Below are 13859 nucleotides of genomic sequence, written 5' to 3' on the forward strand. Positions count from 1 at the left end.
AAGCTGATCGGTTCATAAAGCATCCGACCGCGATTCTCTGGTAGTCACAAATCAACTCAACTGGATCGTTTGGGCCCAGTGTTTCAGCGGTCTGTGGTGTAACCAGGCTATATCTGTCGGAATGTACCTATGGTCTCGCGCTACTTCACCAAGACAAACGAACGCTCTCAGATAGATACGAATGAACGGTCCCAGAGACAACACCGAACCTTCGTCTTCTTCGTGGTCTCTCGTAACGGACGAGCCGCGGTGTGATACACGTAAAGCGACGCCCTTAAATCACCACGGACCCGAACGCCACATCCTTCCTTCCCTTTCCCTCCCCAGCCCCCTGTTCCCCTTTCCCTGACCGCCCCAAACCCTTCTCCTCTTTTCCTTCCCTGGCGACTCCGAAGAAGGCTCACCACGTTCGCCACGTAGAGAACCTTCGGCCTTAAAAGAAAGATGGATTTATAAGGGCCCAACGGCAGGCCACGCACAGTTTCGGTGATTTCTGTTCGCTTCCACTAGCGACTCGCGTTCTCATTCGTCCGACAATTAGGTATAGGACGTACGTAGCGAGGATGATTAACGGGACAGAGACAAGGGCGGCAACTGCTTCGACGTAGTTTTATTTGTACGAGTTTCTAGCGAGTCGGAGTAACGTCAATTTTTATTAATCTCTTCGTTTCGTTACATAGGTGCGTAATTATCAAGGTCCAATCTACGAGCAACTTTCACAAGTGCACTTATGTAACGTAAACAATCAGCGATATAAATAACAGTAAATTCGAAGGTAGATTTGAAGAACAACGTTAGCAAGTTCATCGATTCCGCGTATTTTTCGATCTGTGAAGTGGATCGACGTGACTCGTGAACTTGCACGTCTTCCGAATCAATACGCGTACTTATGCGTACGGTCGCGAGTCTCGTTTATCAGACATAATCCCTTACCTAATCGTCTTTTCGACTCTTTATTACTCGTACATCTATCGTTATCGGCTATCGGTTACTTCCGATCTTTCCTAGAATCGATACGATATCTAGCAGTCTTACTATCGGATAAACCCAGACGAAGCTAGCCGGTATGTTTTTCATTTAAAAGGATGCCAATGGTTTCACTCGTATCGACGTTGGTATATACGGTGAAAGATGTAATCGCCGAGAACGGGCAAGATCGATACGATATAGAGCAAATATGACGGCGCGTTAACTGGGAACGCCGGGAGGAAGATTTTCCGATGACATCCCCCTTGGGAGCAGCAAATGCCTCCGCGTCCCCTCTGTGTTCTTTATCACCGTCCCGGAATGCTTGATAACGTTTGATTTGTTTCAATCGTAAATATCAAGACCACGCAATATGGCTCCCTCTTTGTGGGAGGGGAGGGATCGCGTAGGTGGTGTCGATGCAGCCTCGCGTAGCCAGGACGTACGCGCTGGCATGCACGAGACACTGCGTCCTAGGCGAGTGCAATAATCGCGTTGCTCGCGTTACCGCTAGAATGATTATTAAACGGTGGCGTGACTCCACGAACCACCGAGCCAACCGGTTTAAACCTTCGTCGCTTTTGTGCCCGAATCCACGATTACCGAGTAATTTATATCGCGCGATTCGTCGATTCGCTCTTAATATACAAAAGCAATCCGCAGGATGAAAAGTTTCCACGTATTGGTGTTGCCGTGGTCGTGGAAGCGAGAGCACGTGGTCTTAAATCGCGGAGATACGACGACGCCCGGTGAAGCGAGTCGATGTGGGGAGTAAAGATCGTGGAGCCGCGAACTTGCTATACACGCACGAATGCGCGCATCGTGGTTTTTCAATCGGGTTTCGGCGTATCCTTTAATTCGTCGCTCGAGGATAACACCCCTTCCTACTCTTCGCCACGGTCGTCCGGCCGTGTGCTCGCTCGTACGTGCATCTACGCACACGCGAGCGAGCCACGTTTCTGCATTTGCATTCCCGACGCAAGAGCTGCGCGCACGCCGCCAAGACAGGAGGCATCGAATGTTTAATTCAAGATACGTGAGAGTGTCGAGCCCGAGCGAGAGAGAGAGAGAGAGAAAGAAGGAGAGCACGGAAGAACAAGACTGCTGCACCGACAGAGAGACAGAGAGAGAGAGAGAGAGGGAGAGAAACTCTGCGGTATAGGGGTAAGGGCGAAGAGCTACAGAAGTTGCGTGCGTATAAGCGAGTCCTAGAGAGTGAGAGACAGAGAGAGAGAGACAGAGAGTGCGAGTGAGAGGAAGAGAGAGAGAGAGAGAGAGAGACGAGCAGGGAAAGGGAATGGGAAGGAAAGAGAACCGAAAGCGTAGGGTAGCAATTGATGGGACAGGGTGGCGCGTTTGTTGAGCTAATTACTGTAAGGCGAGGCGCTTACGCGCGCCGCTACATACAAACGGCATTAAAGGTGGTGGCCATCAATCCCCGTGGGTCCCCTTTTCCAGTCCTGGCAACTCGCCTCCTCCTATCCTTCGTCGTCTTCCCTACGCGGTATCTCTCTGTCTCCGGCAACGTCCTTCTCGCAGGCCACGCGGCCCTTCCACGCGATACGGGATTCGTGGTATTAATTGGCGCGATCCTCCGTCCTGGCGATCGTTTCGAAATTTCACGGCTAAAAGAGAAGAATCGACGACCGGTTGTCCGCTGGAAGAAGGAACGGCCATCGAAAGGAGCGCGGGTGTCGAAACGCTCGACGACCGAGGGGGCGTTCGGTCATCGAGGTACGCCAAAGCACAACACGAGGAGTAGGTACCTGCTATGAGAGTCTTGGTGCGACGGTGTGACGCGACATAAATAATCGCAGCCGATAATTAAGATGGCGTTTCGGCGCTTGTGCGTGTACCGGCCGACACCCGCTGTCTCCTCGCGACGTGGCATCGAGCTCACGCGTGTAGACACGCGAGGCCGTGTCCGAGCCATCCGGGGAAAATATATCGTCCGCCCTCGGCCCATTCCGCCTCGATCCTCTACACTCGCTCCGTTCGTCGTTTCGCGGGATAGAATGCCAGCGAATCCTCGCGAACTCTGGGACACCGAATATCGTAACGGGCAAGGGTCCTCTCTTCTCTCTCGGTTCTTTCTTTAGGAACGAACAAAAAAAAGAGGGGGGGGGGACGGGCGGGCGGAGGGAGAAAGGAAGACGACGAGGAAACGGAAGGAGAGAAGAGGAGAAGAGGAGAGACAAAGCGAGACCGTCGAGTGCCGTATGCGAGAGCTGTGCTGTCACGGTAGAAAGTATTGCGTGGATTCATCTGGATAAACCTTGGTACGATCAATCACCTCGCGATTAACCGAACTGCCTACGAAATTGAACTCGAACAGCGTAATTTATAGCGCTTTTTTCGGGATAAGATAAGACGTGGCGGCTGGTGACACGGCCGCTCTACACCGACAAAATCACCTCGCTTTTAGAACGCGGAGAAGCCGCTTTCGACGAACTGACCGACCAATCACAGCCACGGTCAATCACGATTAATCACCGCGATCGTTCGATGACTATCGGCATCGAATAAACTCGCAGCTAACGCAGCTAACCGTTGAAGGTTATTAACTGTCTAAATAAATGACGCGGTGAAGCGACATCGCGAGGGGAATCTCTGGCTGGCAGTGACATAAGTTGCCGAGTGTAATTAGGGGAATAAAGTCCGCGGAATTTCGCGAGCCACGCTGCCCGGCTAAGATCGTAAAGAGGACGAGTGTTCTGGCGTAACCCGAGGCTCGCAGACTCGTTGCGAGAAGGGGCTGCTGCTGCAGAAACGACGAGGACGCGTTGGGGAATGAAGGTGGGGGGCGTCTCGGTGCCGACGTCGTCGTGCCAACCCCACGGGGCGCCAGGCTCGTTATATCTTCATTAAGCGGTGTACCTAACCATCCTGTCGCGACTTCTTAGCACTTTGCAGTTCACACTAATTTCGCGTTACTTTTTCTTTCTACGTATCGGTTTCCTTGTTCCCCGTGATAAACTCGCTATAAAGATGCTCGAAAGACAGCCACGCAGCCCTCGTACATTGCCTTTTCGCGTTAGTTTTTACGATTCTTTGGCCGCGTAGACTCGATTCCTTACGGGTCTCTTTATATCTGCTAGCTATTCGAACATCGAACGGAACGTTAGCCGTTAGCCGCGAACGGTAGACGCAGAAGAGCGACGCAGCTTAAAGACTCGCGAGAACGAACTCGCGGCGTGTACTAACTTTCCAAAGATTAACTCAAAGTTACGTGACTGAGTAAACGACACTCTGGCTAATGCCATACTCGCTTAAAGCAGAATATATATGTACGTATGTCCCGAAATTTGTAGGGGAGGCCGTTATAAGGACGCCGCGTGTACACTGTCAGTTATACCCGGACAGAAATAAAGTTAATACGCGTATAAATCGCCTGCGCGTTAGCCGTAGGTTTACCAATAGCTGTAACGCGAATCGTGCCGCGATCACACGGTGGTTTCGATAAGCTCTGGTTCGGTCGTTGAATCGATTTAGACGCGGTTCTCGCGGCGAGAGAAGCGGCGCGAGTTTCGCAAGATTTAAGCGCGATCCTTTGTCCGAAGAGTAACGCCCGCGAATTTCGTGCTCGTGTGTCGGAGTAGGCCGTAGGATCGCCATCGGCAAGGAAATTCCAAGTCCCCGAATCGCCGTAAGATCGGGACACGTCGTTATGGGTCCGCGCGCTCTTTCCTCTTCTCCTTGTCCACCCCGGGCCTCTCCCTCACGGTTTGTGTTTCTCAAGCAGGGGACAGAGGCAGCAGGGCAGCATCGGCATCGGCATCAGCATCGGCATCGGCATCGGCATCGGCATCGGTATCGGGGCGGAGGGCCCGGTCCACGGGCAGAAGGAGGACGCGGTCGTAAATATTCGGGCGCCAAATAATGCCGGTTCCGAGCGAGAGCAAGCGACCACGACTGCTGCTCGACCCGTAATGAAGGACATCCTCGTTAATTAGTCAATAAATTATCCTTCGCGCTCACGACGCCCGTGCTCTCTCTCCTCTCTCCGTCTTTCCAGCTCGGTCTCGTCCTTTTTGCCCAGGAGAACTCAAGGGCCGCATACTTTACGACACCTATCTCGCGCGACAGCACGATGCATTTCTCACAATCAGGACCCTCGAAGACGGAAACGCGTCTTGTAAGACGATCCACGAGGTGGTCCGTCGCTGGCTTTCAGCCACGATGAATTTTTCAACGACCGTTTCGTCTCGTTTCGTTCCATTCCCCTCTCTCTCCCTCCCTCTCTCTCTTTCTCTTTTATACATCTCGGTACTTTCATCCGCTCTTGTCCGCGTTCCCGATATCGTGTAAAGCAAAGACGAGAAACAGTACGATTAGTCGCGAGGGATCAACGCGCGCGAACCGTTCGTCACGTTTGTCCTTATTTCTAATAAACGATGAAACGGTATACGTCTACTTTGGTTGCACGAGTACGACGAAGCGATACAATGACGACAACTCGCGATCTTACGTACCTGCTGCATACGGGCGCGTCGAGGAATCCAAGAAATCAGCAGGTGGACTCGAACGATTCTCGTAATATCTCGACGCTAGGGACATAAAGATTCGGCCGTGTACGCGTCCAAAGTACGTACCGTGCCACGTGACCGTACATCACTTTAACTATTTCCTGGCACGGTACAGGCCTACCGGTTCGCACGATCGCGAACAACACCGATACCACCAACGTCCAGTGCGCTATGTTCGCCGCTGTTGACGATCCGCGGGATATATGTTCGAACGACGATCGCGACGCCTCTAATTTGACTCGTCGCAGTCTCGTCGAACCTTAAAAATCCCGACCACGTAATCGTTCGCGTGGTTAGGAGTTGGAAAAGCGTCGCTGTGCACTTCCAGCAGATGCGCGCGAAGCTCTTTCGCGAAATTCGTCTGGAACGGCTCCGGGTTGTCTTCTTGGCAAACGTCGCATTCGTAGATCGTCTTGCCCGGATGCAAGTTCGTGGACAACACGTGTTTCCTCAGGTTTTCCTGCAACAAAAACCATTACTATCAGCCTTGCTATTATCCAAAGGTGTATAACCCTTCGGCGTACGACTCGATTACAAGCAGTTTGTAGGTGACAATACTCTTTTAGTATCATAACCGAAGGAGCATCGCCAGCTTTATCTATACATCATATTCGTTTATTAAATCGGTCAGTGATAGTACAGCGAGCTTTTTGACGCAGAAAATTACGATTTCTTCTGAATGACGCTGACGCGTTTAATTCAAGAGCGGACGGTATTTCAGGATAACGCGATGACAAAGTGACAAGGTATATAATAATTAAACTTCACCAGTTTATTCTGTGAATAGAAACAAGAAGAGAAATATTGTACAAGACTCATAGGAGAGAGCTTTGTAAAAGACTCATAAGAGAAATATTAAACCTAAAGGCAATCGACGAATATCATGATGAAAGATGGTTTGGTCGGGGAGGTTTGGCCCGCGAGATCGTCACATCTTACGCTATTGATAGATGGTATATCGTGGAAGAATTGATTCGAGACAAGAACTGATACAAAGTATTCGGCGATGAGAAGCGAAATAAGCATCGAATTCGGAGAGTGACGCAAACATTATAGTTTTCGCATCTCTTGCGGAACCTTTTCGCAAAGCGTTTATGGACTTACGTTTGCACAACGTTTCTTTCTACTTATAAAGCAAACTACCGAAATTCGGTCGTTGAAAACCTCCTCCAACTAACGGACGAACGTCTGTTCGCGTTATCCACTGAAAAGTACAATTAGTATCTTATTCGCCACATATCGTAGTTTTCTTATATCGCGTGTCTTATCGTCGTACGCATCTTAAATTGCCCACGAATGCATAAAAATCCGCGTTCTATCTATAATAAGCGCAGATGCTTTTCGTAGCCACTGCATAATGCAACGAGGATCTAAAAGACGCGTGAAACTGAAAACTAACGGAAGAAAATTGCAAGAAATCGAAGCGAAGATGCACGCAGAACGAAAAGGAAGAGGCAAAGCAAAAGGATGAATCGCTTCTGGATGTCACCGTAGCGGGAAAGATTGGCGCGGGATTAAAGAGCGTGGTCGGATGGGTGAACAGTGTGAACACGCGCGACATTCGGGAAGTCGAGGACGTTGGAGATGGAGTCAGAGCCTGGATTCGGTGTCGAGGAACGTTCAGGACGAGCTTTCGCCGGTATCGGTCGACGGTGAATACCTGCGACCAGAATCGGTCTGCCGCAAACCGGACGCGTTCATTGGCTATGCCATGGAGCATTTAAAGGCGCTTTACCCTCTCGAGCTAAGTAGCTGGCCGTAGTCGTAAACATCTTCCTACCAGGCGGGCTTATACGAGCCGTTGATGGCAACGGCAACATCAAATTTAATTTCCCATAAGTAAATCTTTCTGCACGAGCAGCGCTCCGTGACGGTCTCTCGGATAAAGACCCGTTCACACCGTCATGGGCGGTCGTCCACCTCCGCGCGAAACGCTTTCTACAAGCCCGCGGAAAGTGTGCGCCGTCACGCAAATCGCTAGTATACGCTTTTCATTAATCCGATCGATTCCGATTCCTTCGGATATAATTTTCTGTTGCATCGAGACCGTACACGCTCGTCTGTATGTTACCGGCCGTAGAATACTCCGTTTTACGAGGCTTCGTTCTAGGATTTCAAATCGCCGCGCTTTATCTTCCTTCTTCTTTATTTCTTTCGGGATTCCAGCCGGTTCGGGGTCATATTAATTTCCTTCTACCTGTAGACTACTGTATCGTAACTCGAACGTAAATGTTTCTCGTAACGTATGTATATACATATATATATATATATACACACACACACACACATATATATATATATACACAGCATATACATAACGCATATACATTTATACGTATGTAATACTTCTATAGGAATTATCGAATATACAGGAAGGAAGAAAGAAAAAAAGAAATGTTCGATATTCTGTTGGCCGGCCGCTGACCGAGGAGGATTGTAAAATTGTAAGCGCAAACTGCCGGGATCTTTAACCCAGATCAAGATTTTATCGATGAGATATCCAATGGATGCGCGTTTCCACTTTTTACTCGATAACTAATAAATTCCGGCCAACGTTTATCCCGTTGCGTATCCGAGCCCGTCCGAAACCATCCCTTCAGGTAAATTTCCACCCAAGATACCGAATAAATCGATCGTATCGCTTCCATTCGATCGCCTACCACAAACGCCCGATCGGTGGGAATTATTAAATCTTTATTATTTCGACTCGCCATTACTTACGGTGGGGCGGGGGCCAAGTCGGCAAGAAAATTGAAGAGGCAGATAAAAAACGATGGCAGTTGGGAGGAGATGAGAGGAGATGCGTGGAAACGCGTAGCGAATCCTAAACCAACGATGCCTTCGAGAATTATCATTAACGCTACCATCACGTTGTTAGGCGGAGCTACAGTATCCCGGACAAGGCGAAATGTAATTTTTCCTAATGATATCACGAATCAAGCAAAAGAAGAACACGGCGATTAAAAATTCGTTCGTTGTTCTTCTCGCGATTGCTCCATTTTTCCTTCGTCTATCCGACTAACAATTTCGTTCGTGTTTTCTTCAAATAGTACATCGAACTTATTAATATTATCATTAATTTCGTATAAAACCCATCGAATCGAGAAACGTCTCGTTCGATCCGTCTGTTTATTTCTCTCGAGATAAAACATCTTTCACTGTCGATCGAAAAGGGTTAAAGTATCAATCTGCTTCGTTTCTTTCGCACGAACGAATCATTTCCTGACGAAGATTTTCTATAATTCTAATTAAAAGTCGATAAACGCTATCTGACTCCGGTCACTTCATTGCTACGATCGATTTTAGAAAACGAAAGAACCATAGATAAAAGGATCGTCGTATCGAAGGAGATGGAGTATCCTGGTGACGAGTTAACTCGTTCTTCCGCGGTTAACAGCTTGAAATCTAAGCAAATAAACATCGTACACGATATCGTCCGCGAGCTAAATCGATTCTTACATCCTCGTCCCGATTTTTCATCCGGTGGCTGACGTACGAACTCGAATCCGATCGAGTACGAATTTAATCGTTCGTTCGATTGCCGATCGTAATCGTAATATTACGATACCGGCGAAACGGCCGACCGATCGTATCCCCGGAAGAACGAAAACGAGCAAAACGAGCCCAGAAGCTGCCACGTCTTGCGTACAGTTACATACGACTCGGTACAATTCAGAAGTGCCTACCTGCTGTATCATTATCGATGCAAGACGTACACCGTTCGCAATTCTCCGTGCCGCGAGATTACCTTGGCTCAAGTTATCCCAGGCTGAGAGCCACTGGAATGAGTTTATGTCGCTATCAAAGAGACACGGAGCCCTCGTATGCGAGTCGCATCCTAACTAAAGCTTCAAAGGGCATTAGCATACCGGCCGCTCGGTATGACTGGGCCGTGCGTGTGTGGGCATCCAGTGAGCACAATTAACTCGTTATCTTATCGCGCCTCGGTGGCGGCAGAGGCGGCGGCATGGTCCAAACGTTAAGGTGTACTTTGCTTAATTTACGCCGCAGAGTCACCGCGGCTACAAAAATTGAACTGCGAGTCAACCTTTCCACCGTGTACAGTCGTAACAGTTCGCAATACGAGGCCGATCTTTCCGTTTCGATTCGACCCGCGTTCGAAGGGTTTGTCGCAGCAAGGATGCAGCTGCAACGAGTAACTGTAAAATCTGAGATTTCATATTGCGAACGCTATTCGAGCCGATCGGAAGTCACATCGATCGAGTCGGCAAATTGAAAAATACGAGAGGACGATGATGTCGCAAACGTTGTTTCATAGATCTACTTTCAAGTTTGCCATTGCTTGTGTGGTTTTCTTTCGTATTGCGACGAGCGAATTTATGCAAGTAAATCGTATGGAATTAAGAAATTAATTGAAAGTGCAGCTTGGCCACCGAAAGGCTGACTTATGAGTCGATATGGAAAATATTTGCTCGTTACTTTCCATCGATATTACACCGTACCAATGCCCCATGACTCTCTACTTTAGACTAACTATTGCATTTATAAAAGCTAGCCCATGGCTGTGGCCCAACTAATTCTGATTCCACTTTGTCTCAAGCTACTCGCAAATCTCCAACGCTTTACGTCCCCTACGATTTTTCAAATTTCCTTCTCGGCAATCGGAGCTACATCTTACGAATCGATGTATTTCGCAAAAAATATATTGTACACGTGGACTTTCATTACGAGCTGCGAGCAATTACGTGGTCGTACGTTTCGTCTAATTTTCCGCTCTACGATACTTTCAGTTTAATCACGTGGCTTTATTTACCTCGATTAACTCGACACGATGCTCGCGGTATAGATCCTTAGCAACTGGTTCGACTTACCAAGTTGTTGCTGGCGTACGGACAATGACGACACTTGTATGGCTTTGTGCCCGTGTGGAGACGCACGTGCCGCTGCAAATGAGAAGCGAGCTTCGTTTTAAAAGCGCAACCACTGTAGGGACATGCGCGAAGTTCTGATTTTGCCACGTTCCCTGCTTCTTCGTGCCGGGTGCAGTGTCTGCAACAAAGAATTCGCAAGTCATGTTTACACGACTCGCTCTTGGTTACCCATTCCAGTTTATCGACTTTGACGAACCCAACTACGCTACTTATCGTACTAAAATTTACGTCCAGAGCTACTACGATCGAATCTGCATGTAAATTTTAATCTGAATGTACACGCGAATTTGTTTGATCTCAAACGCGAACACGAGACGATCAATGGGAGCTGGCTGGCATTCGGCAGAAACGTAGTTTATCGGTAGTCGACTTTTTCTCTCGTGTCTCGCGTTCCATCAAAGCAGAGAGCAAGAAGAAAGGACACGCAGTTGGGAAAAAACGCGGTACCATCGACGAGTTCGTCGTCGTATCAGGGCCGGTGATTATGAACGATGCGATATGCGTGCGCGATATTGCGAGGGAGCCATTGGCCATGGTTACGTGTATATCAGGTTCGAAATGCGTGACACGTTTAATTAAAATCCTCTGTGATTTACTCCGCCGCACAGAGCGAGGCCGAAAGAGAGGGAGAAAGATCCGCGCTGGGAGAAAGAGGGAAAGGTGACACTACAGGACAGCGACGAAAAAAGAGAACGAAAGGAAAACGTGGAAAGGGGAAGAACAGGGAACAGGGAAAGAGCGAAAGAGAGGGAGAGGAGGACGCAGTTAGAGAGACGAGAGTTTAGGGGGAGGTAGGGAGCGTAGAGAACGCGGAGGTGGGAGAGAAAGAGAGAGAGACCCGTGACACTCTGTGGCTGCGTTGAGTTCGACTCACGTAGTAAGTACTCAATTCGCGATGAAATATCGCGCCGACCATCGCCATGCGGACGATCATAACGGGTTGCCCGCACTTGGTCGACTGCTGCACGCAACTTCCGCTTTCGCCGCTCTTTCCCTCTCTCTCTCTCTCTCTCTCTCTTTCTTTCTCTCTCGTTTCGCTTTTCGCCCCTTTCGTTTCTCTCTTCGTACTCTCTGTTTCCTCCCCTTTTTCCTCTCTGGCCATTCGTTTGGCGAAAGAGAAAAAGCGCAAAACAGTTGAAATGAACAACGAATCAAACGAGATGAAATTTATTAGAGGTCTTCACCGATACAATGTCCTTAATAAGACTTAATTTAAATCGAATCGCCGGCGTTCGTGCGTAATCTACGAGGCGCACGCATCGCATATTTTCCGGTATTAGTGTTCAACCACCTGTCTGCTCGGACAACTAAGAATCAATCGATTAATCCGATTAAAACGCGCGTACGTAGGATACCGGCGTACGTTCGTCGAATAATTAGCGTTTCGCTCTGCTGCGCCCCTTTCTCTCGCTTTCCATCGAATCTTTTCACTTATCAGACAATTTGTTCGATTCGAGGAAGACACGAAACGATCGTCGTTGATACGCCTGATCCATGGTCCGAACATTGTGCCAAAGATTCTGTTAAAGCTTCAAATTTTTCATTCTAGGAAAATTTATTCCATGCGGCAAAAATATTCCCGAACGAAACATTGAAATGCAGAAAGTTTCGGCTGAATTTAAGGTCAGATCGAGACGGAAGAAATTCGAGCACCGCGGCAGAGTTCCATCATCGGATCTAAACATAGTTGCAGGATGTGTTGTAAGTTTCCTCGTAGTTTCAATTATAAAATAAATACGATGCACGAGCGTGAATGCAAAATCGCAAGGAAAAGAGCGTCGCGAAACGTGTACGGACTTGCAGTATAGATAAAATAAATTGTATCGATAATATTGGACGATAATGTATTGGAGATTCCTGGATCGTGTGGCGACCGAGGGATCACGTGCGCGTACCAAGTGGCGCGTCTTCGGGCTCAAAGTACTACTACGCCCATAGCAATTAATTTTCTACTTCCGCAAAGACATCGATCACGCGTCGTACATACGCGATCCACGAGCACGATGAACAAGACGGAGGTTTGCATCATTCCCAGCGGGAATCTTGATTATAATTAATGTTGAATCCGACGTCGAATATTAACGAACGAATTTCTATGTTTCGTTTCTTGTCTCGTTTATTCCGCGATCGCCTTTATTCCATCGAATAAAGTAACAGGAACGTACGCTTCTCGTACATCGTCGGTGTAGAAAATACACGCGCTTGGTCGATAAGAAAATTCGGATGGCTTTTCTCATTGCATCTGTTCCACCTATTGCACCAAGCTCGTTAATTCGGAATTAACGCTACAAGCACGAAGAATACAATTTGCTGGGAAACAGCTTTCTAAGAGGAGAATTTTCTGTGAGCAAGCGAAAGCGTGAACTGGCTGTTTGGAATTTCTTGCCGATGAGATACGATAGCGATTACAAGAATTTGTACGTACCGGCGTAGCTGAGTTTTCGTTTTGGCCGCGTAAGAACAATCGGAGCACTTGTATCGTCTACTAGACGGCGTGCTGTCGTGTACCAAGGTTCTGTGCGATCTCAATTCGGAGGCTGTTCGGAGCACCGTTGGACAGCCCGGAAGTCCGCACTTGTACTTTTTCCCAGCGTGGCGCAGCATATGCTGTCGCAGCGAGTGCCTGAAAGAAAAGAGAAACGGCCGTTGGAAGCGAAACCATTCGTAAGATGGGTGTTTAGCGTGTTCTAAAAATATTTCGCCGTAGAATTGGTATAATTTTTCGAATACCGAGAGTGGAACGATTGGCCGACACGACGGCGAGCGGAATAATGATTTCGCGACTTAAAGGGACACGTTTTCGTTAAATTCAACGCGTAATAAGACAGCACAATGGCCCAACGAATGCATGGTACGCGTGTGACCATCGGCTGTTCGCACGCCGTACGATCCGATCGCAGCTGTTGCATCCTATATCAACCTGCCGGCGAGCGCACACAAGAGCTGCACTTTAAATAGTTTCTGTCAAGAGGTGACGATCTATACGGTTACTGAACTTATACGAGCAGATAGTCGAGCGACACGACGAGTTCGCGTTCCTACTCTAGTTTCGCTACCGACATTGCCTCCTTCCTCGTTTCTTTTCCGATGCGACAGTTACTCTTGGCGAATGGTCGACTGGAAATGTTGCACGGGTCCGTGCCATCCGTGTAAATGCGAAAACCGCGAACCAGGTAGCGACTTGGCGAAGAGAAGAGGGGACGAATGAACGGGGCAGGAAAACGACAGAGAAGGCGCGGGTAATACCGGCATTCCTCGGGACGTATAAAACTAAGCGAAAGCTCGTCGATGTTATCGAAATCGGCAGCAAATTTCCGAACGTGGTAGCCACGATCTTCGCGTACGTATCTCTCGGTGCTGTATCGAGATCTTTGCGAACGAACGTGGTCACCGGCGCAGGGAAACCTACCGCGGTAACAGAACGAAGGACACGGATTTTTCGAGATGGCAGCTCGACGATACCGGCAGCGGGCTC

At 48.6% G+C, this 13859-nt stretch overlaps 1 protein-coding gene across 3 annotated transcripts in view; it reads right to left on the reverse strand.

Moving 5' to 3' along the window:
* Positions 1 to 411: 411 nt before the first annotated feature.
* The window catches only part of LOC122574498 (zinc finger protein 600), a 73351-nt gene continuing 59903 nt past the window's right edge, over positions 412 to 13859 (reverse strand). For 2 of the 3 annotated variants that reach the window (XM_043742171.1, XM_043742170.1), the window contains exons 7-9: positions 12810 to 13007; positions 10325 to 10502; positions 413 to 5952 (exon numbers count right to left, since the gene is read on the reverse strand). In XM_043742171.1, the coding sequence (XP_043598106.1) occupies positions 5722 to 5952; positions 10325 to 10502; positions 12810 to 13007 (607 nt within the window). In that variant the 3' untranslated portion in view covers positions 413 to 5721. Of the gene's footprint in view, positions 5953 to 10324; positions 10503 to 12809; positions 13008 to 13859 lie in introns of all 3 variants that reach the window. The other variant, XM_043742172.1, reaches the window with a different exon arrangement.

This window comes from Bombus pyrosoma, linkage group LG13 (genome assembly GCF_014825855.1).
Source record: "Bombus pyrosoma isolate SC7728 linkage group LG13, ASM1482585v1, whole genome shotgun sequence".
Taxonomy (NCBI): Eukaryota; Metazoa; Arthropoda; class Insecta; order Hymenoptera; family Apidae; genus Bombus; species Bombus pyrosoma.